We start from the raw sequence: 26,944 nt of genomic DNA on the forward strand, positions 1-26,944 counted from the left end.
CTGAGCACTCGCTTACACAAACACGGTGCTGATATTGCACAAGCTGGGACTCTTGTAGCATTGCCCTGGTGCAGGCACTCTACCGGTCAAACTCTGCCGAGACATGCCGTATCACGGGGGGGCACTCGGATGCTACTCTGAAACTTACAAACACTTGTTTACAGACATGCTCAGTGCAGGTCATTTCTGGAAGTGTTTTAATTATCTCTGTTAATATGATGAGGGAGCTGATGTTGGAATCCAAGAGTTGGCTTGCTTCTGTCTGGCCTGAACAGCCAAGGACAACCGACAAAGAAGTAAATAATAAATGAGAACAACGGAAAGCATGACATATCAATAAACTGTTAGGTATGCCAAGCAGTTTGAATGCGGACTTTGTGGATTTCAAGATGCACATAAATATACATAAAAACAAAGTACTAAGGGCTTAATGGGCCTACAGTAACAACACTTTGTTGAGCTCTTTGAATTGACTGACATGGGGAAACAACACTGTATATAATAATATCATATAAAGGTAAAATATAAAAAAGTTTGTTTGAATGTTTCTCTACCGTCGTTGAATGACCGCAAAAAAAATTAACAAGACAAAGAAACAAAACGGCCAGACTGATACCGATGTAGCGCAGTCAGCCAGCCCCTGTTTTTGAACCCCATCTTGAGCATAACTTTCAAGCATCTTCAAAAGGTCAGACTGTGATCTGTGGGTGGGGGGATTTCTGCACTCTTGAGGACCCAGGGTGATGGCCCCATGACAGACTCGTTATAGATAAATTGCAGACCATTACTGGACATTAACGGTCATCCCCAACTCCCTGCTTGCCCAGGTCCTGTCCGGCACATTTGTAATAATTGTCTACATCCCTAAGAGAATTGTCAGATAAAACTTTGTTTTGAAAAAAAGAGAAACTGTTTTTGACAAAATGCTTCACAGAAACACCATGGAGTCTCATTCATATTTGTAAGAATATCACTTTGTTTTAGGTGGAAAAAACCAAACAAATCCTAACAAAAAAATCTGCTTCACAATAACATCCTTCCCTCTGACTGTCTGCAGCAGGCCTGGCATGACCCACAAGGCCCAGCTACAAGAGAGGCGGGTGTTTGTGTCTGCTCCGTTTAGTGGCTGCTGTTTTGTTTCTGTATTATCTCCTCTGTCAAGGTGGTTGAATTTAATATGGGATGGCTCTGCTGCTCCTCAGTTTTGCTTGCACATGGAATCATTTTTATTTTATTTATTTTATCGTCTCCTCCACCCTTCTACCCCCAGTTGCTTTTAGCATCCCTCTATGTAAAATAAGCCTCAGCCCACCTCCCAGCCACCATCGGCACGGTGTCGGCACAAGGCAGCGGGCCCAGGCAGCCTTGTTTTAGAAACAGATGATAAATAAATCAAAGTGCACTAAGCACTGCTTCCACATGGCAATCGCCTCCTTCATAGCGTCTGCACCTCATCAATCACGCTATTGTCTGCTTGAAAGGCGAGCCTTGTAAATGTCATATCCACTCAAACCCAAGGAGAGGCGAATCAAAATGCGGCGAAGAGTTTTTTAATTGGATAGTGTAATTAAACTAAAAAACCCCGGTAGACTGCCTTTGACAGGACAGATGAAGACCCCTTTTAATAGGGCTATGAAACGTATTTGTTAAAAGGATGAGGCAATATGTACCATATGATTGGGCGCCCTTATGTGTCACAATTTCATTTATGATTAAAAAGAGGCAACACGGAAAAAAAAAAGTTTGTGTTGCATTTTCCCTGCATGTGATTTTAACGTTGTGTTTCATTAATAATAAAACAAATATATACCCTTAAAATAAAAATGTTAAGGACTATTTTGGAGAAACACATTCTGTGCACAAGAGGGGATTAGATGATTAACCCTTGCAAGACAGATCATTTATCCGACTTTATCAAAATTAATAAAACATTATATATATATATATATATATATATATATATAAAGAATTGGACACAGTTATGCACCTTCCCGTTATGAATTAGAATTAAAAAGCAGGATGTTGAATGTTAAATAATAGTCTGTAAAAAGTTATGAACAGGACAGACTAGTTTTAGTAAGGGTTGTACTGTTTATCCTGGTGCCTTTCTCACTTGTATGTGCTTTCGGCTGAGCTTCAGTGACTCCCTCTGGAACCAGATGGCGACTCCTCGGACCAATGCGAGAGGGGTGGGTAAATCAGAAACCCTTATTTTTCTACGTGTCTGTCATAAAAATACACAGGGTCTCTGATCCAGTTTATAGTTTGGCTATGTGCTATTGCAATCTATACAGCTTAATCTAATGTGTATGCATAATGAGTGCACTGCATTCATTGGTATTTATTCTCTGTTCACAGAGCATTTCAACAGAACTGGTTAAAACTCATGTTTAAAAGAAAAAACTAAATAAAAAAAAAACCTTTCAAATCAGGCAACCTCATATATTCCTCTTCAATAATATATTCATTATGTGTAGTTATGAAGGCATAAAATGTGCTCATTCGACCGCATTAAAAGTTAAACATTATAAATATTGCAGCATCTTAAGTGTGACAATATTGCAATGTCCTGTCTGGTCAGAGTACTTTTTTCTCCTTCGACAAGAGACAAGGCGTCTTAAAGAGTCATACTGCACACCGCCTGATTATCCCGAGCATACCAGCCAAGCCATTGTTTTCTTTGCATTGTTGTGCTGCGTGTTTGTGGTTTTGTGTTTGTTGTCCCACCCCTCTCCTTTCTAAACTTCCATCCTGACGTGATCAATAAGAAGAGTCTGGGCCACGAGCATTAATTAAATAAAAGCCGTCATAAAAAGAGGCAGAAAGCACCGACTGAGTCGAGGCGAGGCCGCCGCCGAATTAGCACATGTCAGCTACCTTTGGTTTTAAATGAAAACTACATAAAAGGATTTCTGCCATCAACTCTCCTATCACTAGCAAACGGCGTGAATTGTGCTGGAAAAGCTATTTTCGTGCAGCACCCGCCCCCCCCCCAATTCAAAGGGAAAAGACTGACTTGTGTAGTGACATCAATCAAAGCCGAAGCCTCAGTGGCAGCTCGCAACAAAAAAAGGAAGGTCCAAAGGTCGTAGGTTAAAGGAGAGAGGGAAAAAAAGAGAGAGGGGAAAAAAAAAGGCCAAGCTCTAGTTGAGCTCTAATATCTCCTCAGTGGAAGTGTTAGAAAGGTACCCCCTTCTGTATTAGCTCGCCTTCATTAATCTTCATGCCATCTTCTTTAACTAGTCATGTAGAACCGCTCGATAGAAAGCCGTATAATGGGGAAGGCCCAATGCCAATTACTAGGTTAACATAGTGTTCAGCCCCAGTGCAACAAAGGAATGAGATCTTGGAGGAGATCTGGGTTGCAGGGAGCAACGCATGCTATTATATTATATATAAAAAAAAAAAAAAGCGACTGCCGAGGGTTACCTGGATATTTCCTGACCTGACGCTCGGGCATCAAACATCCCGTTTCACAACACAGCATGCTTTAAAACTGAACTACACACACACACAATGTTTGGCTTTACACGCACGCCTGACACCTCCTTCCCCAATTCTCCTTAAAAAAAAAAAAAAAAAGCCAAATGCAGCTGGAGAAACTTGGAGCCTTATTACAAAAAGGAATCATTTTCTTTAATGAATATTCATACGAATGCATCCATGGGTGTACCCACAGGCACATATGACATACTCGATTAAAACCACACAATGTGTACCACGTGCGATGGGAACACCGTGATTGCCAGGTACCAAAAGATTGGGGCCCCTGAGTTAAAAAATGTAGAGACCACCAACCTGATATATAGATAGATAAATGCACAAAAAAACAATTAGACAAATAAATAAACAAACAAAAAAAGGAAATCCAGGCAAGACTGAAATGTGTAAATCTGTTTCCTGGATTGTTAGGAAATGTGTGTCAGCTGTTGCATATTCCTGTGCCCAAGAACCGGTTTGAAAATTAAAAAAATAATAATAATAAATAAGAAGGCAGATAATTTTTTTCCCCCCTTGCATTCTCTCTCTCTTTCTTCAGGGACTTTGCCATCCAATCCACTTGTCATGCCAGCTGTCAAAACCAGTGCAGCGGTAATGCGCAGTTATTTAATTTCCTTTGATTAAAATAGGACTAGGTCACACTGGGTAAGGCCTGCAGGCTACGGGTTTTATTTAGAAGATCAAGATTAAACTCAAGTAAAATGGAAATGTCACACCGTCATATAAGATGCTCGGGGAGTTATGAAAAGATAACATTATACTGATGCGATGGCAACATCCTCCCTTATTATCCGACATGCCACAATACTCTTCAGCTCACAGATGTGTGCATCATCTGTCCGAATGAGGCGCTGGCAAAACTGAAAATGAGCTCAAATGATTAAAAAACAGGTGAGATCAGGACAAATAAATAAATACATATATAAATACATACATACAACCATACATCTTCCCAAATGTCCTTTTATACAGCAGCTTGAAGAACAGACTTAAACAGCAGGTGTTGCTGTTGTACAAGAGGTCTGTGTGTGGCTATATATATAATTGCGATGTAACATTTCTGTGTTACAATGTCTAATTAAAAACATTAGTATTATTTAGTTTTTAAGGTATTTATTACTGAACATCTCACTCATTCTCTACGACGTGGAGAAGGGAGTAAGCATGAGAGAAAAAAGGTCTCAAGTTGTTCAATGTTTACGCAGTCCCAAGCAACCCAGATAAGGTACACTTTTGTTTGCCGAGATAAGGTGCAGAGACCAAACATATTACAGGGCTCACAATTCCATATCTATTTCTCCCATTCCTGGCTTCTAATAATTCATTCATTCATGGCCTCAGATTTTTTTTTCTCTCCCCCCCCCCCCGGAACATCTGCTTCATACATACATCACTGCACTGATAAAGATCACAGGCGGAATTGGTAATATACTGTGAATAGAAGACTGTAACACTGATTAAATAACTTCCATGCTACACTAAAATTGAAGCAGCGCTTGAAGAAAAGAGACTTATCATTGGTTTATTACAGGCGGTGCAAAAAATGATTTCAGGTTAAATGTGATATGTGCGCGCGGGGGCACACACACAATATAGCTTCAGATGGGATATTAAGGTGACACAAATGCAAACCATATAGTCTGCATTGGCATACATATTTCAGCTTTAGAGATATTTCAGCCAAAACGGACAAAAAGACAAAATCGAGGCAATTCCGACACAAAGCGATTTGCAGCAGAAAAGGTGCATTTTATTGCTGTTTCATCTGTGTTTAAAAAATACATCAGAACACATCATCAGAATTTCTCCACCCTGTTGCCCAAGCCCCCTGCCACAAGCACCCGCCCCGCAACACAGGAAATAAATAAGAGTTACTCACTTGGACTCTTCTCTTCCACAAGGTCACAGGCGCAGAGAAGGTCAGAATCGATTGAAATGGGTTTCTGTCTAATCCAGAATTTGGTGCTGGCCTTCTGATTAGTTACAGGGTCTATCTCCACTTTCTCCCCAGAGATACCTGTGCATTTGAGAAACAGGGGAAGGGAGGCAGAGGTGGTGGTGGTGGGGGTGGGGGTGGATGGGGCAGAGAGCAGGTTGGCTGTGTAAGTGATTTTAGGTCAACTGTGTGACATACTTTATTGCACGTAAACAAGTGGAGTGCAAAAACACATAATTCAAAATAAAAACAATACCCACACACATACACACAATGCCCTTTTATCTCCTTTCAGACAGGTTGCGAAAATGTTTTTCTTTGTGTTATGGTCTCTCATATCCCTGGACTGAAGTCTTTGCTCTGCAAGTTAAGAGACGTGAGGGCTTACAGCAATAAAAGAAGGGGCTAGTAGTCGGGAAGTAGTGTAGTCAGGAAGAGCCATTAGCTTATTAAGATTATTTGTGATTAGCCTGAGAAGTGAGGCCGTGTTGGTGTCATGACATTATGAGTGCAGGACTGGGGAGAGTTGAGAGCTAACGTCAAGTAGCCTGGATGTATGGGGCCGATCCATCTTTTTATGAAACATGCAATGGATGGAAATGTATCTGGGGTTAGGGTCACAAAGCCTGGGCCAGTGGAAATGAGGGAGAGAGGAAATTTATAGCACAGCTGGGGTAAAGGGGGCTTGGCGAGTCACTTATTGTTGATGAAAGAAAGTTTCAAGTTCTCAGTTTAAGTGGTAACCAGCACAGCAAAGTGAAGACCATTACATGGGTGTAATAAGAAAATCTCAGAATTTAAACTCGGATAGATCCGTGTAAATGCCAACACCCATGAGGATATTCACAGGCAACAAAATATGCATGTATTAATTCACATATACTTAAGATATATAATCAAGAGTGAGCCCTACCATTTCAGGAACAACTGCTATTCTACGAAAGCCACATTCATAGTCCATATATACATCATATTATTATAAAGCTGTAACACATCACATGTAGTAATTAAATCCTTTTTTTATAGAAATATGAACAGCAGTGTAATGAAATGGCGTCTGGAGACTGGGAGCCAAACTGCGCAGCTCTCTGGACCCGAGTTTTAATCATAATGGATAGCCTATATTCTATTAAAGCACAAAAAAAGGTTGTAAGTATGCTCTGGAATGAAAAACATCATCAATAAAGGTATAATACTATCTTACAATATGAACGTGCTCAATTTTTAACCCTGCCCCAACTCTTGGCTTCCCTTAGCCCTTTGTCAAAAGGGACGAGAGAAATGAAATGCAAGCGAGAGACAGAGCAGAGAGCACTTGCTTCATTCCATATCCAGCTGCATTATTCACCTTTAACAAAATTGAATGAATTAAAATAGGAAGCATGTATCAAAGTGTAAAACTAACCTTGTTTCCAACCCCCCTGCCCCTGCCTTCCCCTCTAAGATCCATTTGGGCAGGCATCGGCAATGACAAGTGGAATCCCACAAAGTTGAAAGCCTTGCAAGGAAACCAGCCTTTCCATCATTAGTCTTCACATAAGAATATTAAATCCTACACTACGAAGAACACAAAGGCACTGTAGTCGCTTTTATTAAATATTGTGACATAATTTCAGCAGATGTCTGGAGACATCTTTTAAGAAATGTGTGTATCAATGTAGCACTTCTGTTGCTTTCTCCTAAGTGACAATTTTTTTTGCAGGACGCATATGATGTTTATGTAATACATATGTAATGTATAGTACAAGCCTATATGTACATTTCTCCTCTCAAACACAGACAGAGCTGGCATTAATATGAAGCGATGAGATGCGCTTGGAGACCATTTGTATATAAGACATCCCTGTAGTCAATTACAAGTAAAATCAGTTGTTTAATCAATTTAGTGTATCATTGTAATGATTGTAGCTTTGTCATTAATGGTGTTTCTGTACCATAATTTGTCATTAATGGTGCTTCAAACTGTGCCATCCAATTTGCCGTTTGTGAAGCCCAATGAGTGGCTGTGTGAGAGCTTTATTGAAGGTGCTGCATTAGAGACGGGTTATTATTGTGACGGAGGGCTTGCCGTTTCAGACAGAGCCTGACAGATCTCACACTGGAGACCACTGGCCCCTTCCCATTAACCCTGCCTCATCACCGTACTGTCTAAGGGGTTGGCATTTTTCAATTGTACAAATATTTATATAGTTAAAAAAAATAATAATACAAATAAATAAAAGCTCTACTGCAATCAAGTCATCATTTTTAATTGTGCGGATAGAGATTCAGACGCTTTTGGGAAAAACAAAGACAGACCTATGTAGCAGCAACCAGTGCATAAATAAGCATTATTTTCGGTCCGTGTCTCTGGAAGTGTGCATGTGTGCGTGTGCATCCATGATTTTAGGGACGCACCGATGCAGCTCTGGACTTAACCGAAACTGAAGGTGGTAATGAAGATATATGTATACAAGAACAAGTTCAAATCCCCCTCTCTCTCTTATAGATGGACACTATTTCAGGATGACTCCGACACACATCCTTCTAAAGGGAAGTAAACAAAGTAAAAACACAGTCTTTCTCAAAGCTTTTAACATGACCTCCTCACCCCTGAGCCGCACACCCTATCATAGTGACAAAACTGTATTATAAATCTATCACCTTTATAGACAGATCAGGGAACAGGGGGGTGCGCTGAAGGAGACAGTACAGGGCGTAATGCACACTGCGCATCGATCTGCAGTAAATTCCACATGGCCCAAAACTGCAGGTGGCATAATCTTGCACGGGAAACGAGGAATACCCAACAGGTACATCAAAGCTTTTCAAAAACAAAATCTTGGAATACAATCTGACAGTATTTTTTTTTTTTTTTAAGGATTAGTGATCCATTTCTGCAATGTAAAAGAAAGAAGGATTTAAAAAAAAAAAAAAAGTGTCTTAACATGGCCCCCTTGACTGGGGACCTGCTTCTAAATTTCATTCTATGGTCTAATGGCTGCAGAAGCCAGGGAGCCAGTCAATATTGTTAATGTACCTTGTTAATTTGATGGGATTTGTCAGGTAACTCCGCTGGAAAATTATATAAAACTGTTCCAGATGAACAGATGATAGTGACATGAATTAAAGCGATAGAACAATAGTAGAATATAAACCAGAAATGACACCCAAAGTGGCTGTTGATTTATTGCCATCCTGAGTTTGGTACTGGGCTTCCATGTATATTAGTGCTACAAATCTGGGTCCATTTAGCAGGGAGATGCTCATACATACATCACCGACTCCTGCTCCAAGCCAAGGTCAGTCCTCGTTGCATCAATCTTTTCAACAGAGGCTACTTCACACAGCACCAGTTTTGTAACTGTCTCAGCTGTAATAGAATCTTTTTCCCCCCGCTTCATCTTTCTCTTATCATGTGAAATATATATTCAACTTCTATTCTCTCTCACTCTCCCCCTATTTTTTTCTCCTCTTTTTATCTTTACAACATTCCTCGAACCTCATTCTTTTTCCTTGGCGCTCGCTCCAAGGATGGTGAAGATTTTTAACGCTTTCATCTCTCTCTCCATCTCCACCCCCCCATTTTTCTGCCATCTTCAGGGACTCTTCAAGGTAAGTTAAGTCTGCAGCCATTTTCAAACTACTAGCACCCCTGCTTTGTCTATGCAGTACAATGGTTCAATGGATTCAGTGGATCTGTATCGGCTCAGGTTTTCATTTAGGGTTCCACGGCATTTGTTAGGGCTCAAAGATTTAGATGGATTAATTTGCATGTCAGTTTAATACACTTTGCAAACTTCTGTGCAATCTTAAGCACAGGCTCAAAGTAATTTAAACCTAAAATTAGTTCTATTTTAAATGGTGAAAAAATACTGATTACACTTCTATTACTTCTCTGCAAAATGCTATATATAACCCGATTTCCAGTTCCACTGTGACTCAGGTGAAACACTTTCATCCTTCACAAAGCTCCCAGCTTGAGGAGGGAACACGTCATTTCATGCCCCACTTCACTCCGTTTGTTGCAAGAATAAGTAGACACTGAAGGCACTGAGTGGAGAAGAGACAGTAAACTTGGTGTAAACTGGACGTAGTCCTAATGCAACACATTTCTGCTACCAAACATAAAACAAATAAATGTATTTACCAGCAGAAGCTGCCATCATCTGGAGCTTTCTTGCCTACAGATTTGTAAAGGTTTAACAGTATTTACATTAAATGAACATATATTTATATATGGATATGTGATTATACCATTTACTAGGCTACACACACACACACACAAGCTTTAATCCAGCTGGCATGTGTATGATCTGCAGATTAGTCACTAACTTGTGCACAAGTGCCTGATTCTGTTTACAGGAAAACAGGTACATTTGTTGGAAAAGCAAGCAGCTTAAAACTCTTATTTCTTTATTTACTAATTTATTAATTATATGAGACAATTTTCCTGCATTGTGACAGGGGAGAGCAAGGCTATAACCAAATATTAAAAGTGATCTAGATGACATCAAATCTGTGACATTTGGATTGCTGATGATGCCATTACTGTCAGTGTCTGGCTGGGTGGCTGGGGCTGGAATTCAATTAAGCATTGTGACAGTCTGAAGGAGCGGAGCGTTTGCGACTGTGCCAGTTCGATTGGAGATGTCCATTTCACAGACAAACTCCTGGGTAAAGTGCTACACTGAGACAACATGCGAGCATCTCCACATCACTGAGCCCACAGCCAGAGCTGGGCATGTCACTACCAATTTCCTGCAGCGAGAGAGCACGGTCTCTTCAAAAAGGTACTGGGACGTCAACAAAAAACCCTTCTGACGTTTCAAGCAAAAAAATTCACAGAATAGGAATGCCTTGCCAGTATATATATATTTCTATACATACAATAAAACAAGTAGGATCTGAGATGAACTGAAGCACCCCCAGAGCAAGACAGAGACCGAGATCCTTCATAGTTTTTTTAAATCTATGCTATAAGGGCAAATAAAACCACATTTGTGACCTCAACTTACATGTTGCATCAATGCTGCAGTAAGTCCAAGCAAAACCCCATATCTACGCACAAACAAGAGAGAGACCAGCACAGTGCTGGTCATGTCACCTTCCATATAAAGCGTTGAAGCTGAGTCACTGTAGTTGTAACTGGAAGAAACCGTGGCAGGCAATACGAACTCCAAACCAGCCTCCACAACACAACACAACACAACAGACAAAACCAGGTCAAAACACTAACACAGGCACGGACAAAGGCTATTATTATCTAGAGCTGGGGTAGGCAACCTGGGGTCCCGGAGTGCCACAATCCTGCAGGTTTTCACTGTGTCTTTCAGTCATCAATTACTAAATACCTGCCACAAATGGTGACAAATTAAGCCTAGCACCTAATCAATTAATTAATTAAGGATTGTGGGGAAGACAAAAAACAGACGTTTCTGTGGCACTCCAAGACCTGGATTACCTACCTGGTATCTATAATATTACTCCTATTGTGTGATTTATTGAGATCTGTTGTGTTCTTGAGGTTACTGAGGTCTGGAGTTGCCCATGCCGGGTCCAGTGGATCTGTATTAGCATTTTGTGTGTCCAACTTTTTTTTTTTTTTAAGGTGGGTCAATATTTGAAAAGCCACTGTTGATGCGAAACCATTACTTTGTTCAGTAACTCTGAAAATCTATTGCTGGAGGACAGTTTCCTAGTAAAGTACTTTGAGCAAAATTTGCTTTAATTGATGAACTTGGCCTGCATTTTCCTGATAACAATTTTCGTTTCCTCTATTAAAATTATGCTCAAATGACATTATTTGACAGCATCTTTATCACCTGGCGAATAAATAAGAATGATTTATGCAGCTTAATTTTGAAGATGTGACATAAATCATAGCTCAGTCATATATTAGTGCAGAAGCATTGATGAGGTACTGAGTACAGGAGCGTCTGTCAGGGTTGTAAACTGTAAAAAAAAAAAAAAAAAATCTGACAACAGTTAAAGAACAGCATCAGTCCTGCTCTGCACTTAAATAGATGTGTAAATGGATATGACGATATTCAACATGAATCATTTTGTGCCTTTTTAATGTTCTGCGACATATATGGCTACACTTCAAAATATTACAGTGTAAACCAAAATATGAACAATGGAGAATGTGTATACACATAAAAAAGATTTAAAAACAAACTAAGAAACAAAATAATTAAGTTTGATTTAATGTAGTCAAAATATATATGTTTATGTTCACTGCTAGTTCTAAGCCATGATTAAAAAGCAAAGGTAAAATCTAAATGACCAAAGGCAAGTCAGATTATTCTGGTCTGTAATATACTTTCACTGCACTGAGTGCTTATTTCAATTTATCTTAACATTTTATGTTTTAAATAGCACATGGAGCAATCATTTTACATATTAACTCTAAAGGACATGCTGTAACATTTCCATTCCCAGAGATTAAATGGAAAACAAATGAACACATTTTGTTTTTAAAGGAAAAACATGCCAGCTTATTTAATTTATATTCTAAAACCCTTAGTCTTTAAATAATGGGGGCTTGTTGAGATGTTTTAATCAAAATCGGACATAAAGTTTTACTGTTTGCCTAATAAGGTGCAAGGAAAAGACTGTCTGACTCTTTTCCTAGACACTGAATTAGAATTGCACAACTAAAACATAAAGTTGCCTGCTTTGGAAAGTGTCTTGCTATTAATCTTTAGTGCCTACAACCTCAGACTAGTCATCTTTGGCCGTAGTTATCATTGCTAGTCTTTTAGATTATTTCTGCCAAAAAATAAAGGTTGAATTTTGACTTCTTCCTCCCTGTCTGCTTGTTGACAGTGGAAATATTTTTGACCCTAAAATCGAATAAAATGCTCTGACATTATCCCTGCAAATGCTCGTCACTGCACAGCCCGTTGATATAGCGCACTTAAATACATAGTAGGTGTTACTGCTTGGTCTAAATTATGGGGCGTGTTCTGAAAACTTGCTTGACGCTACACTTAACCCCGAGGCCCGTTACACGCGACAATAAAGAAAGGATATTTAATGTTGTGCTTTGAAAAAAACAACAACAACAAAAAACCACATCAATTAAGCTGATTCTTTTATTATTGTGTCCAGTAAATAACTGTAAAAAACAACACCGCAAATCACTAACAAACTGCACACAAAGTAATAAAAAAGCACTGGAAACTGATCTTACTTTATCATTGCACCTTTTGCTGTCAGAAATGACTATGAAAATTTAAATTTAAAATACTGTGTTTATTGGACATTCATGTACATTTATATATTATATATATTTAAATGTGTTTATGTGTATTTGATTATTCTTAAGCCTGCCTAAATCTGCATGAAAACCTGGACACTTGTATGGTATTTATGGACTCATATATATATTACGTTACCAAAAATGTGGATGAGTAAATTTCCCCTGTAATGTTCTAGTGAAGTGTCTGTTTATACATATTCTAGGAATCTGCATGTGCTTGCTGTGCTTTGTAATCCCACACGCACAGAAGAATTGATCTACTCTACTCTTTTTTTTTGCAACACATCAATTGCCTCTCAAAGGAGCAGGCCTTCCGATAGTGTCCATCAGAGAGACACATTCTGACAAAAATCAGTCCCGTGCCTGGCAAACTTGAGAGGTGTCACTCAAAACAGCTGACATACATCTCTACTTCTTATCTGTCTTCAGCCAGAGAGAGGTAAAACAAACCAGCTCTTGATGAAACAAAACCACAAGTTCCACCGGGGACTGTCCAGAGGCAGAAAGGGAAATGGGCATTTCACGTTTACTGGAATTATCAACTGCCTCTTTTAAAATTGCCTAATATTGTGACAAAGTTAATTAGCAGAAATAGAGGCAGAAATAACTCTATAGCTTAAGCACACATCACTAGCCCTTTGAAAAGTAAGACAGTGAGGCTGTGAAGGCCTGAGATCATAATTCATACTCAAAAGAGAGGAGGAGCTAACTCTTATAAGTAGGTTAAATTCTATTTCAGACTTTTTGAAATCTGATTTTCTCTATTGTCTGACTTCTACACATTATTATCATTACATGTCTTAGCATATGCCGTTATCCAGGGCACCTTACAACTGTTACAATATATCACATTATTTGTTCATACAATTACCCAGTTATCCAGCTGGGTTTTTACTGGAGCAGTGTAGGTAGAGTACCTTTGACAACAGCAGTGTCCCCCACCTGGGACTGAACTCATGGCCCAAGTCCAGATACTGTAGAATACAGGACCAGCACTGTCTGAGAAGTTATTAGTGAATTATCATGTCAATTCTGTTTCTGTTCCAGTATCCAGTCTCAGTTAAAACAATATACAATAGAACAAACTAAACTGAAACACTGCATGTTAATATCTCTGACCACATGCTCTCCAGAAAGAGATCGTCCTGCATCACGTCTTTATTATAATACCGAATGAAGAGAGCATATAGCCTCCTCTTATGAACAGCACTGTGTTAGTGTTCGATTTCTGCTTTCAGAAGCTATTAGCGGTTTCTCTTCTGCTCGGTCGGCGGCAAAAAGCAGGAGTGAGTGAGCTGTTCCCCCTTTAATAAGAAACGACACGTTTCCAATAAGCATAACGTTAATTCCTCACATTTATTTTCCGCAACGCAGTTAACAAGCTTTATTAAACAGCAGAATTGTATTAATTCCACTGCCATTTTTTACAATTTGCTTCAATTAGGATATTACACTCGTTTTCTGAATGGAGAGCTGTTGGGCTGCCCTGTTATGAAAAGGGAGTCTCAGAGAGGGACTGGGAAACTCCTTAATTCATCTGTAAAACCTTACTGGGCGTTGTTTTCTTTTTTCTTTTTCTTTTTTTAAGGACGCAGCACAGCCCCAGTATCTCAGGACAAGGGGTCAGCCCTTCTACTCTCGAACATGTTGAACCATTTGCTTTCCCCTAACAGCTGTCCTCCCAATTCACCATTTATCTTTACTGATCTGTCATGACCTTTTCAAGCTTTCACTTCTGACAGCTTCCAGATACACTGAGTCAAACTTCACTGGAAGCGAACTATCACACAAACTGTCAAGCACCAGAACACACTGCCTAACACTGGCCAACCTCCGTTTGCCGCGATATAAATCCTCCTTCAATGAGACAGTTCAGAACAGTCAAACATTCCTACACATGAGAAATGGATACAGAGACTGAGCCCCTTCATCCAAATAGGTTGAGACAGTTTTCAACTTTTATCATCTGTGTTCATTTCAGAGACAAGGGCTCATACATAGTTAAAATAAGGGAGAGTGACATCCCTGCTTCTGAAACGCCTCACATTACAAGATTGGCAGTGGGCTCTGGTGTCTAAGGTGAATGTGCTGCTCGTCATTCCCCCAAACATTGTTATTTTGTTGTATTGATATATATATTTGTTTTCTCCCTCTCTCTCCATCTATCTTTCCTTTCGGATTCAAAGCACAGGAGATTTGTTTTCATCTCCTCAGGCAGCTGCAGCCGTCCAATGTTACTGCAAGTAGGACAACTTCAAAAACTCAGGCTAAGCCAAAAAAAAAAAAAAAAAAAGAGACCTTGAGCTCACAAGACTCCCCTCTGGGCAGTCAGGGGTAACTATCCGTAAGGAGACAGGACTGCTCAAAGGTTTGTCAAACAAACTTAATATTATCTCCCTTTTTTTTTGGTTTTCTTCACATCATTGATTTACGGGAGGTATCTCGGGCATAGCTCACTCACTGTCATCTGTGGCCACTGACATCTGATGACCGGCTTTCCAACTCTACTGCCATTGGAAGACGGTGTCAGAGTCTATCTCCATCATGTGGAAATGCCCCCTTTAGAAACGACAGCTAATACTCAGCACAGACTCAATTATCACAGGTGATGCTCCAAGCACACACTAGTGTATTCAAACATTGCTGATTATAATAATAATACAAATCTTCATCCATATATTTATTTATACTTTCAGCCTCATATTACAAACTCTTTTGGGCATTTTCTATAAGCCCACTGACATAAACCTCACCTCTTCCCTGAGCTGACACTGTCAAATCAGCCCTGATTTCACTTTCCCAGCGCAGACTTGAAACGCTGTGTTTATCTGACAAGTTGGTGTGAACAGGCAGACTGTAGTGATTTTCAGGAATATACCTACTGACCCAGACATGCCCTGCAGACTGAATCCTCGACAGCCCTAAACGTTGCTGTTGTTTTTTGTTTATGACATGGCCTCAGTAGTATGCTTCAAAAACTTAAAACTGACATAAACAGTAAGTGATTAATTGAAAATGAAATATGGCTTAAGTAAAAATAAATAAATAAAGTACAAATCAAAAAACACTCAACAGGAAACAAAAACTAATACTTCCCAGTCTTACAAAATAGGTAATATTTAATTATTTTAATAACAAAAGTGATGAGTTAAATATATATACATGTATGTAAATGTATATAAAAAAGTTTGTTTAAAATCTAAAATCTGTTTCCACATTTTAATGTCAATGCAACTACTTGCCAAGGAAAACACGGCAAGGCTGTTTAATGGCTCATTTACACAGGATATTTACCTAGCTGCACATCGGTGGTGAAACGAAGCTTGTGGATCATGCTGATCTTGAAGGACTTGTAGTGGTGGCTACTGAGCATGTCCTGCACTGTGGTGATGTCAATGGGGGGGTCCTCCTCGGAGCTCTCCTCACCTCGGGAGCCTTGAAAGGATTAAAAAAAGAAGGAAAGAAATGATATATTTTACAGCTCCTTGCTGAACTTGCATAAGCTTCAAAAAAGGGGTCAGAGAAATCATAATAATACAAATAATAATAATAATAGTTCCAACTTCTATAACATTGCCCAAAATAAAGTCAGTTATAGATTGGTACAGTTTCAGAACTGAAAAAGGATTAAAAAGGCCTGATTACCAATCTATTTGCTTACTAAAGGTTAATTGAAGTAACAGAGAACCTGGCTGGAACAATGGCTAAGACGACACGTGGGTCATAGGGACTCAGGTTGGGAATCTGGCTTTTTTCTGCTGCAGTTAATTCAATAATTAAGAAACACACAGCTTAAATAAATACATACATAGATGTGTGTAAATGCTGCTTTTATTTTGCATACCCTTCTGCCAATACTTACTGTTTTCTCTGACCAGGCAGAACTCTAAAGTGCTTTGACTCTCCAGGCTACATTCTAAATCCACGGCCACGTTGGGCTCGCTCTGCTTCTCCAGGCGATACTGCGGACCTGAAACAGACACAGCGTGACAGTGAGCCTGGGGACTCGGAAGAGCCCTAACCTACTCCCCCCTCCTGTGCTGAGTGCACAAACCAGACACTCTGGGTGACTTCTACAATCCCGCAAAACATCTGGATTGTGAGGGGGGGAAAACAGCTGGATCTCGCTTCAATTCCTGGAACTTTTGCCCGAGTCCTTTCCCAGATTTGGAAACTTCTTGAAACACTTAATACATTTCAAGATTTTTCTTGTGGTTTTGGTTTTAGCACACAGTTTAAGTGAGTATTAGCCATGCACAGCTTGTAAAAACACTAATTTCGCCGTGCTTCATTAATTTGGTAATGTTTTACTTAAGCACTAATATGTCCCTGTGCTGGCCATATATGCCAGTAATTGAGCAGAATAAAGGAAAAGAACAGAAACGAAGACCGACAACGCTTGAAAGTATTTTTTCAGTAGTGTTGTTACACCGAAGGTCCACATATTGGAAAAACAGCAGCAACTAAGAAAACACTATCAAACATAACCTCATAGAAGCTGCAAGTCTGCTAAACAAACGACAGCACAGAGCTATTGAACTATTTTGAAATTGATTAACATTTAAGCATTTATTTTTTTACCACTAATCACGTTAATTGATATTTTGTTTTCTTCCATGAGACACCTCTGATTTAATTAGAGCTAATGAGAATTTAATGCAGAGTCACGATCAGAGTTTAGCCATACCTAACTGGTATGTAAATGTATACTTGTTTGTTAAGTGCTTCATCTGGGCCAGAGATTGGAGGGCTCAATATAGCCCATGGAAGTAGCTGGGCCAATTTTTCTAGAGGGATTGTCGACATCAGAGTGCAGTCAGAAGCTCCAAATGACCCTCTTCCCAATACCTTGAATACTGACAGTATTAAAGTCTAAATCCATGCCATGCAAAGAATGAGCTAGACATTGTTCCCTTCATCAAATTTAAGAAACGTTCCATTTAGGCAACCAATATGGTGCCCCATCAACAAAAACTCCCCTACTGGTGACTGAATAGCTAAACCTGTGCAAAAGAAGCCATTAGTACCCAAACTATCCATAAGAGGAGCAGGCAAAACAATACAACAACAAAAGAGGAAAAAAGCTCATGAGCAAAGGTTATTAAGGAACACACTTGAAGATGCAAAGGAAAGAAGAAGAAACAAAATGCTTGAATTGAAGTCTTTCTGAAAGCAGAAAGCTGTGCTGGGCTCTGGGCTCGTTGTACTCTCATCATGACCAAGGGCAACAGGAGAGTCAGCGTAGCACTTTTCCGCACACAAGCCTACCCTGTCTGACTGCTCTTTTTGATCAAACATAACAAAAGGCAAGATTCAGCCGTTTATGAATGTTCCTGGATTCTATTGAGCTCCCCTTTGTGCATGTCAAGGTCAAGCCAGAGCTCGTATTAGAGGCCTGTAACTGGAAGCCCAATTAGATTCACTACGTTTTAAAAGGCTGTACTCATCTCAATGGAAATGGGAAACATTTTCAGCGACCTCTCTGGCTCTGAAAGAATCCAGACATAATTATATCTCTGAAGAAGGAGAACAAAAATAAATAAAGAAATAAAGAAATAAATGGGGGAATGGGAAAATAAAAAGAAAAAGAAAAAAAGCTCTGCTAGATTTAAGAAATTAGTTTATTTTATTTTTCTTTATTCTGCCATGCTTCAGTTCCTAACTGGGGTCGTGTTTGTCACAGATCTATCAAAGTACACCGGATGAGGAAAGACATTATTATTACTTAAGGAAAGCATAAAATAAAACGTGCCTCTGAGCAATTGCCAAGAGAGTACACAAGAATAGGTCCCCAGTACTTTTTACAAGTAAAAAATAAAAATAAAAAACAAACAAACATGCTTCCAGGTAGCCTATATTTTCAAAGTTACAGTTTCATAGAATAGATAGATATCCATATATACAAATAGTAACAAACCAATTTAAAATAAATGTCACATTAACCTTAACCAAGGCTAGTAAAACTATTGGCTTGGGATACTGGTCATGTATTTTAATATCTACAATGCTTTTACACTTTTTATTTAACACACAGATGTGTTCTCACTTATTTTAATGTCAACCCTTCATGTGCACAGGTTTAAAATACAATGTATATTAGTGCAGATCTGTAAAGAGGGTGCTACTTGGATCACAACAGTACTGTTGATAAGAGTGTGGCAGTTGGGGTGAGTGTGGGGTGCCTAAACTTATAAACAAGAAGGTCTGACATTCAGAGGTTTGCAAATGTTTTTAACTGTTGACTGCTATTTAAACCCTGAAAAGATATGAATTGTTGCAGAAAATACATAAAAAATGCACTCGGCTTTGCTTCTATATTTTGATTAGACAAGCTGACAGACCTCTGAGATCATTCTGCAGTAATTATTTCAATTTTTGGAATGGTACTACAAAACTGGACCGATGATTGGTTGTAAATGGGAAATATGACGAAAACCAAACAAACCAAAAAATACACCAGTTTCCGTGTGATTTTTTTTTTCTTTTTAAATAAATAAAATCAACTGGAAGAATGCAACACTATACAGGAAAACAGATGTAATTTGCTTGGTTTTGCTGTGTGCCATAAGCAACAATGTTTTTATTGAAGTAGCAGTGACCCCAAGAGACTGAATTAGCAAAGAACTCTGGAGACCAGGTCTAGGAACATTGCATTATTTCTGGATATATAATTTAATCCAAACTGTCCTTATAAATCAATACATATTATGTTGAAATGATAGTGCAGACTGTAGACATCATTGCAGCCAGCAGTGCACACACATCTGAATTTTGCCATTCCAAGACAGACCATTAAAGGCACTTTATAGGGGAAGACACAGCTTTTTTTTTCTGCGCACTCCATACTCATATGGGAAGAAAAAACACAAGCACAAAAAAATGAACATGAAAAAATAATAATAATAAAGTTGTCACTTTAAGTAGGGCAAAGACTTTGGGCAATGTTTACCCTTTTGCAAATAGTTTTCCAAAATGTCACAGGAGTCTGCAAAAGTACACGACCTCTACGCAGGGAAGGAAGGAAAATGCTATCGACCCCCAGGGTGATTCCTATACATGGGTTAATGCATTTTAATCTGTGTAAAACTGGTGAAATTCAAGCAACACAAAATTACAACATTTTAATGGATACTGTGTTAAGGGGAGCCTTCAAAGTCATGACATGCATAGGGGAGACCTTGGTGCAGGGCACATGAGTCTAAACATGAATACTGGAAGGGGAGGTGGGGGTTGGGGGAGTAAAATTGCTACTTAAAAACATGGAAGCCTCAGAAGCAGATTTTCTATATCCCGTGCAAATATACTGTATCAGAGAGCAAACAGTGTAACTAATTCACAAACACAGAAAATGACCTTTACATTCTTCAGTCTCGAAGGCTCCATGGGAACACAGCATTGCTCGGTTGAGGATTTGACCTCAGAGATTGCGTGTGCATTTGCCAGTTTAAAAGCATCATCCTTTAAAAACAAAAAATCCTCCCTGGATGTGGAATATCTGCAACAAGCTTTCGCATTGCAAATTATATACCCTCCTATGGCATCAAAAGACCTATAAATAGGTTCATGTCTTGCAGACAGTGTAGCCTAGTGCCTGGCAAATGCTTGAGGGCAATTTATGAAACGGCATCTTTAGGATAAGGATTAAGAAATGAAGGCACCACGAAGTCAAAGACTCCCAACAATCTAACCTTAACGGCTAAAACAACTTAAATATGTTTGTGTGCCGTCTGATCAGTCCCACCTTCTCGAAGGGGTTTGGCAGTGATGCAGCCAGTTTCTTATTGAGAAGTCTTGTGCACAATGATCAGAGGAGCGGAACAGAAAGTAGAAATTACAACTGCAGAAGAGATGCAAAGGGGCTGGGATTGCTCCCCATGTCTCCTTGTCAAGTTTGCATTTCAAAAGACCTTGTCCCAGTGCATTAGGGGAGATCGAAAACCAAGATGTTCCTTTCCAGTTGGGCTAATTACCGCTTTTGAAGGAACAGTCCTTGCCCTTTAAATGGCTGTGGGGATCCAGATGTGTAACTAGGCTAATGACTGACTGGCTAACAAAGAAAAATGGGATCCTGTTCTTGAGCGGAGACGTAAGTCACCTTCTGAGCGTACGGTGGGGTTTTCACTGTCATTGCCGAGGCTATTCCTGGTGATCTTGGCTGTATGATGTGCTGGGAACACGCATACTTTGCTTTCGTTTTTTTTTTCTTTTTTCTGCTGGATATCCCAAGAGAAGCACGTAAGCATTTTAAAACCACAAGGTCGCAGAGGTTCTGAGTAACTGTCTGAAAGCAGCCAGGTTTGTGCAAAGACCAAATAAAAACACGTTTGATCAGGTTTGAGCAATGGGAATGAAATACAGATATTGGCAAAATATTTAAAGTTGAATAATAGCAGCCAGCACTTTGCTGAAAATTGCATTCTACATTGCTGAGCTCATGTAATAAATACCTGGTAATGTATGTAATAATATGCCTATAAATGCATTATAAAGCATGTCATGGCAGGCAACTGAAGGGGGGGGCATTCAAAGTATGTATTGAAATTGTCATTGTAATTTGCCTGCCTGAGGACCAAAACAGAATGATAGCTGTGACAACTGAAGAAGTGGGAATATGTAACAAGGGCTGAACAAAAGTTTTTTGCTTGAATCAAAATATGAAATGAAATATGAAATACAGGGCCTCAGTGCCAACAAATAAACCTGGCAAGGGATAAGGATTTACAGCAATTTGACAGAGCTGAACACTGGAATTTTAAATAATCACAATCAAAAAATAAAGGGTAGAAGTCGAGACCATTGCAGAAAGTGGGGGGGGGGGCAGGGAGGTAGAATGGGGGGTGTCAGAATACACTACGGGAGACTGGTTTCCCCTATCTCCTCATAAGAAAAGCAAAACTAACAGGGGCTACCTCTGGAGATGCCCTCTTCTCCATCAAAGACCTGAGGAGAAGTGGCAGGGTCTACCTGGGGGGGGCTCTTTTACCACGAGGGCCCAGTCCACCGCACATTTTCCACCCTACAGGCCCCCAGCCTTATTTGCAGTTCTCAGAGTTTGCACACTTTTCTTAACACATAAACGCATCACTGTGCACCATGGGAAAAGCTCCCAAGTTGCTCTATTTATTTACACATTCATATATATATATATATATATTTTTTTTTTAATATATTTTTTTTCCTCATTGTTAATTCAGGATTATTATTATGTTTTTTTAAGAGCACCTGAAGGATGATTGACAGCTTCTCTTTTCTCTGAAGTATGAGCACAGGGTCTACACTACAGCTCCCTTCTCTCGCTCTGATTTTTCATTCTGCCCACAGAAGAGAAAATTAAAACCAGGGATGTGAGAGAGGGAGAGACAGAGGAGGGTAGGGGGGGGGGCAGTGCTATTAAGCTATCAAGCAGTATTCAGACAGATCTGGCATCAAATTACAGTAATTATTGTTATTGTGCTGAACAACTTGGGTGAATTTATTCTGGTCCAAAGGGAGGAGGAGAGGAAAAAAAAAAAAAAAAAAGTAAGGTAATGATCAAGCTTCAAAACCCAAGAATTTTGTCTTCTGATTGCACTTTGTTCCCACTGACATTTGTGGGTGAGGTGATGAAGACACATGACCTTTTTGTTTTCATATAAATACCCAACATTTTGCTAAAGAGACAGTAGGGAAATAAAGATTAATTTCATCACAACACACCCATCCTCTGTGGCCGGAGTGTCAGGCCCAGTAGACAGGAAGCACACCTGACCAGTCAGTGAAGGTCCATACCAAGTGGAACCCCTTCCTTCCACAACCATGACCCTACACAAACCTGAACTAAGAACCACCTTCTGTTATGGATTATTTTTTAAAAAGGGCAATTTTGTTCAATATAATACCCAAGTCAAACAGCCTGAAGAGGATTTCCTAACTGAAAAAAAAAAAAAAAAAAAAAAAACTATTTCTTCCAAAATATTGAGAAAGCATTTAGTCACAGATTCATACATTTTTCTAGTTTTCACACACACACACACACACACACACACACACACACACACACATAAATTATTATATTTTTTGCAGTAATGCATTTGCTTTCACCTGGTCTTAAAGTAAAATGTCCAGAATGGTTACATTTTCCTCTTTGTCTCCACCATATCATTTGCAGATAATGCATAGGTGTACGAAGACACTTATCAAGACTCATCAAGAAATATCATGCAATTTTTGCAAAGCAAGCCTTAGGCCTCCCTAGGATACAGACCCAGTGCTATGAAAACATTATCTACTGCTGTTTATTACAGGGTACTCACAGAAAGTCACTTTCATTAAATGATAAAAATAGACCATTTCCAATACAATTTAGACAATTTAGACAAATCTGCTCTCCACTAGGCCTCTGACCATTACTGGACAGCCAATTTTCCTTGTTACCAGGGCAAATTGAGAGCCTTTTTGCAGGAGCTTTTCAACACACAAGCCATCAGTTTTAATTTTGAAAACTTTCTCTTTCTGTCAAAACCAAGAGGAAGAGGGAGAGAAAAAAAAAGCACCATTCTAAGTTTTATCTGTTCTACAAAATGCTGTTATCTTAGTGCGGTGTCAAGAACTCTATCTCTTTTTTTCAGGTGACAAGCGCAGACGAGAGAGATAAGATTGGAAAAGAATCCCACTCCACTGAGTAAATAAATAATCAATACTCATCTAAATGTAAATGAGAAAGTAGCCCCCTTTGATAACAGGGTTTTTATCAACGACCCAATTTTCTACAGACACTGGGCCTCAACCAAATCACCATCATTCAGCTCTCACTTAATGGATAAAAAACGTAACTAAATTGAAGCGATCACCTGAGATCAACTAAGTTAGGATAGCCACCGCCAAGAAACCAAGTGCTGCGGAATGCAATTTTGTGCGATTAGGTTTTTCTGTTCTTTATTCTCTTTTCTTTTTTTCCTTGATCAGAAAGATATCAATATGGATTTCAAAGGTATATCATTATAGCCTATAATGCCTCAGATCTGAAACTGGGCAGTCATGGGAACATTGCTCTGTGATGAAATCTCAATGCATCATCCCTCTCTCTTTCGTATGAAGTGGACTTTATCTATAGTAGGAAGTAGCCTAACTCTAACTGTTGTTATTTTACACAAATGAATGTATAGAAGACTATTATGATATATATACAGACATACACCCAAACTAATTTAATTTATTACAGAGGGAGTTAGAGGTAGTTTTGAAATTGCTACCTTTGCACCTCCCGTCTGTACGCCAAGGGATGCCACAGTTTGTCCACTATTACTCCAATTTTAAGATGCAAGGCAACAAATTTTGTGCACAATGGTTTGTCAATATTTTCAAACCGGAAATGACTGGATTCTTTAAATGGACTCTCCCGTGGGGGGTGGATTCAGTTGATAAGGAAAAGGAATGGGACCCCTCTGAGGCTAAAATGACTTTCATGTAATGCAAGGCCACAGGTACTGCAGGTTGTGTTGGTCTCTTTAGCTCACCAGCTGCTTACAACCTACAAACAACATTACAATGGTTCAATTTAGCAAGAACTTGGATCAGTGAAGTAACTGAGATTTGAGGTGGAAACCATTGGATGTAACTAGTAGATGCTGTAACCCTTCTTGACCTAGGATGCCAACCACTGATTTCAGAAGCATCCTCGCATACTACTGCCTTCTTTTTTTTTTTTTTAAATGGCTTTTAAAAAAGAAAGAATGGTAAAAAAATTGCCGTTTGTGTTTACACCGGGTAAACAAACAGATGGGATTGCCTAGTCTCATAGGCCTCCATTACACATAACAAAAAGATCAGGAATAAATATTTTGACAGGAAGGAAACAATGTACCTGCCACTCTATGGCTTCCCACATCTGTTATAATTTTACTCTTCGATAGAGAGAAAGAAAAAAGAAAAAGGGACGAGGAGATTAAAAGGTTTTAGGTAGGGAAAAATAGGGTTCGTTTCAGGTTATGAAAGGAATGGTTTTGTTTTGTTTGTTTCTTTGTTCATTTGTAGCAAGGATATTCAGAACTCTGACCATCTACGTCCAAGTCCATCCATCTCAGGCAGGGATCCATCTTTGGGTATTTCAGAAGCAGGGGGCTGATGAGGACAGGACTCTGTGGATCAGTCTAGTGCTCCCTCTTTTACACAGAACACAGTGAAGAAGTAAATAACAATCATGTTACAATAATGATATTCATAATACTAATCATCATAATAATAATAATAATAAAAAAGCCAGTCGCCATGCAGTTTCTGCAGCTCTGCGAGAGGCAATGCTGACAGGCCTCAGCCCTGCATCCTCCTGAAAGTCCAAGTCCAGCCTAGAGGTTAAGAACTCATCTGCTCAGCGCCGGCTCTAAATCCAGAGTGACAGCTATTCCAGGGATGTCACGGGTTTTTTGACACCTAGACCAGTGCAGTAAAACCACTGCGGTTCAAACCAATTTCACCTCACGGCAGAGTGACAGGGTCTGGGCCTTCAGAGGGAATGGGGTCTGGCAGCCTTGGGGGGGTTGGGGGGGGGGAGTTGCAGTGTGATCTCAGCACTGGTGTGGACCCACATGTATTAACTGTTTGCAAATGGAAAACGGAAAATAATATAATATCTGAAAATCAGCTTTCTATTTGAGTTTGTATTTCATAAGTTCCAACTCTTGCCACTGAAGAAAATTATCTTTCCTTTTTTTATTTTCTTTGTTTAGTTTGTTACACATTTCAGTATAAGGCAACATCGGTTTCTGTGCTGAACAGCACAATTTAAATGTAGTTTGGAGACAGGCTGACAAAACATGGTGACCAAACAAAACCAAAAACCAGGCACAATTTTAGAAAGTTAAAGATGAAACAAACCTAAAACTACATCCAAAACAAAATATTAAGCTAGCTATCAAACTAACAGAAAGTAAGTAAATACTCCAGACTCCCTTCCCTTCAATAAAAAGGCAGAGGGGCTGAGGAGGGTGTTTACAGAATTTTTATAAAAAGTCAACAGCTGCAAACATCTGTGTGGGACTTGACAATGAAATCAGGTAACACTCTCACTCTCTCTCTCTCTCTCTCTCTCTCTTCCTCCCAGTCGCGTCTGACTTGCATATTCCAACAGGAAAGCCTTAAGCTGTGCAGCAGATGATACGCCAGACAGAATGGGGAAAACACAGCGACATCTGCCAGTGTTTCAGCCACAGAGAGATGCAGAGAAAGAGAGAGGCGAGGCAGGCTTCTCTCTACAGCCGCAAAACCAGGGAGGCATGGAGCAGAATTAGGAGACACCTGTTTACAGACAAAGCTGTCAAAAACGCATAAGTGCACTGGGGGAATCCATAAAAGGCCCCTAGTGAAAACACACCTAAAATATCTGCTTGCTTTGCATGTTGATGAAGCAACTTGTTTTACAAATGAAACAGATAATTCCTTATCCCCCCTTGTGTACAGATTCCTGAAAAGTCAGTCTTCACAGTCAAGCAGTCTTCAACAAAAAAGAAACACAAAAACAACTGAACACAAACAAACAACTACACATTTTGGGGAAGATTTGATGTAGCTGTTCATCTACTGATCACTTTATTTATTTAGTGTAAATGCCTGACATTACTTTTGCCCAAAGCTTGTATTTAAACTGCTGCTGCTGCTCTGCATTGCAAAAAGCAACAATTATTTGGGAAGAAATATACCCTCAGCTTTCACTCAATTTTAAGATGCTCCCACATTCCAGAGCTTAACCACAGAACTTGACAATTGACTTTAAAATGCAAACTCTGTGGCTTACAGGAAGAGACCAGAAGAGATTGGTCTTAAGCTGAGTGTTTGTAATAAGAGATTGAAAACAAAGATACACATCAGTATTCTCACTGTTCGGGGGTTAACATCCTGCTTTCTGTAAACACTATTATTTTATGGCTGACTTGTAGACTGAACCCTCTGTTATTTTAAGAATTATCATTTTGCCATCATCATTATTACCAACAGCACTTTTAGACTGGAAGAGCAGCAATTCCAATAACGACCACCGCTCTGGCGAAAGAAGAAAACGGAAAAGAAAAAGGAAAAAAAGAAACGAAATGACAGCAATCTATAAACAATGGTTATCGCTCTGGTACTTTTACAGCGATTGCGAATGGCAGTACAAAGGATTTAAAATAGTTTTTGCCTTCCATTACCTTAGTCGGAGCCCCCGTGGCTAACCTTTCTTATTCCTCTGGGAATATATTCATCTACTTTTATGGTGCAAGCCAGCCAACTCTCATCTAAAATCTGTGCTA

The 26,944-nt window shown here is 39.4% G+C and overlaps 1 protein-coding gene across 2 annotated transcripts in view; it reads right to left on the reverse strand.

Annotated features, from left to right (window-relative positions):
• The window catches only part of mapkap1 (MAPK associated protein 1), a 97,646-nt gene that overhangs the window by 13,860 nt on the left and 56,842 nt on the right, over positions 1–26,944 (reverse strand). For both annotated transcript variants that reach the window (XM_066713144.1, XM_066713143.1), the window contains 3 exons: positions 16,546–16,653; positions 15,978–16,118; positions 5,381–5,518 (listed from right to left, as the gene is read on the reverse strand). In XM_066713144.1, coding sequence (XP_066569241.1) covers positions 5,381–5,518; positions 15,978–16,118; positions 16,546–16,653 — 387 coding nt within the window. The remainder of the gene's footprint in view (positions 1–5,380; positions 5,519–15,977; positions 16,119–16,545; positions 16,654–26,944) is intronic.

The sequence above is a fragment of the Amia ocellicauda genome, chromosome 9 (genome assembly GCF_036373705.1).
Source record: "Amia ocellicauda isolate fAmiCal2 chromosome 9, fAmiCal2.hap1, whole genome shotgun sequence".
NCBI lineage: Eukaryota > Metazoa > Chordata > Actinopteri > Amiiformes > Amiidae > Amia > Amia ocellicauda.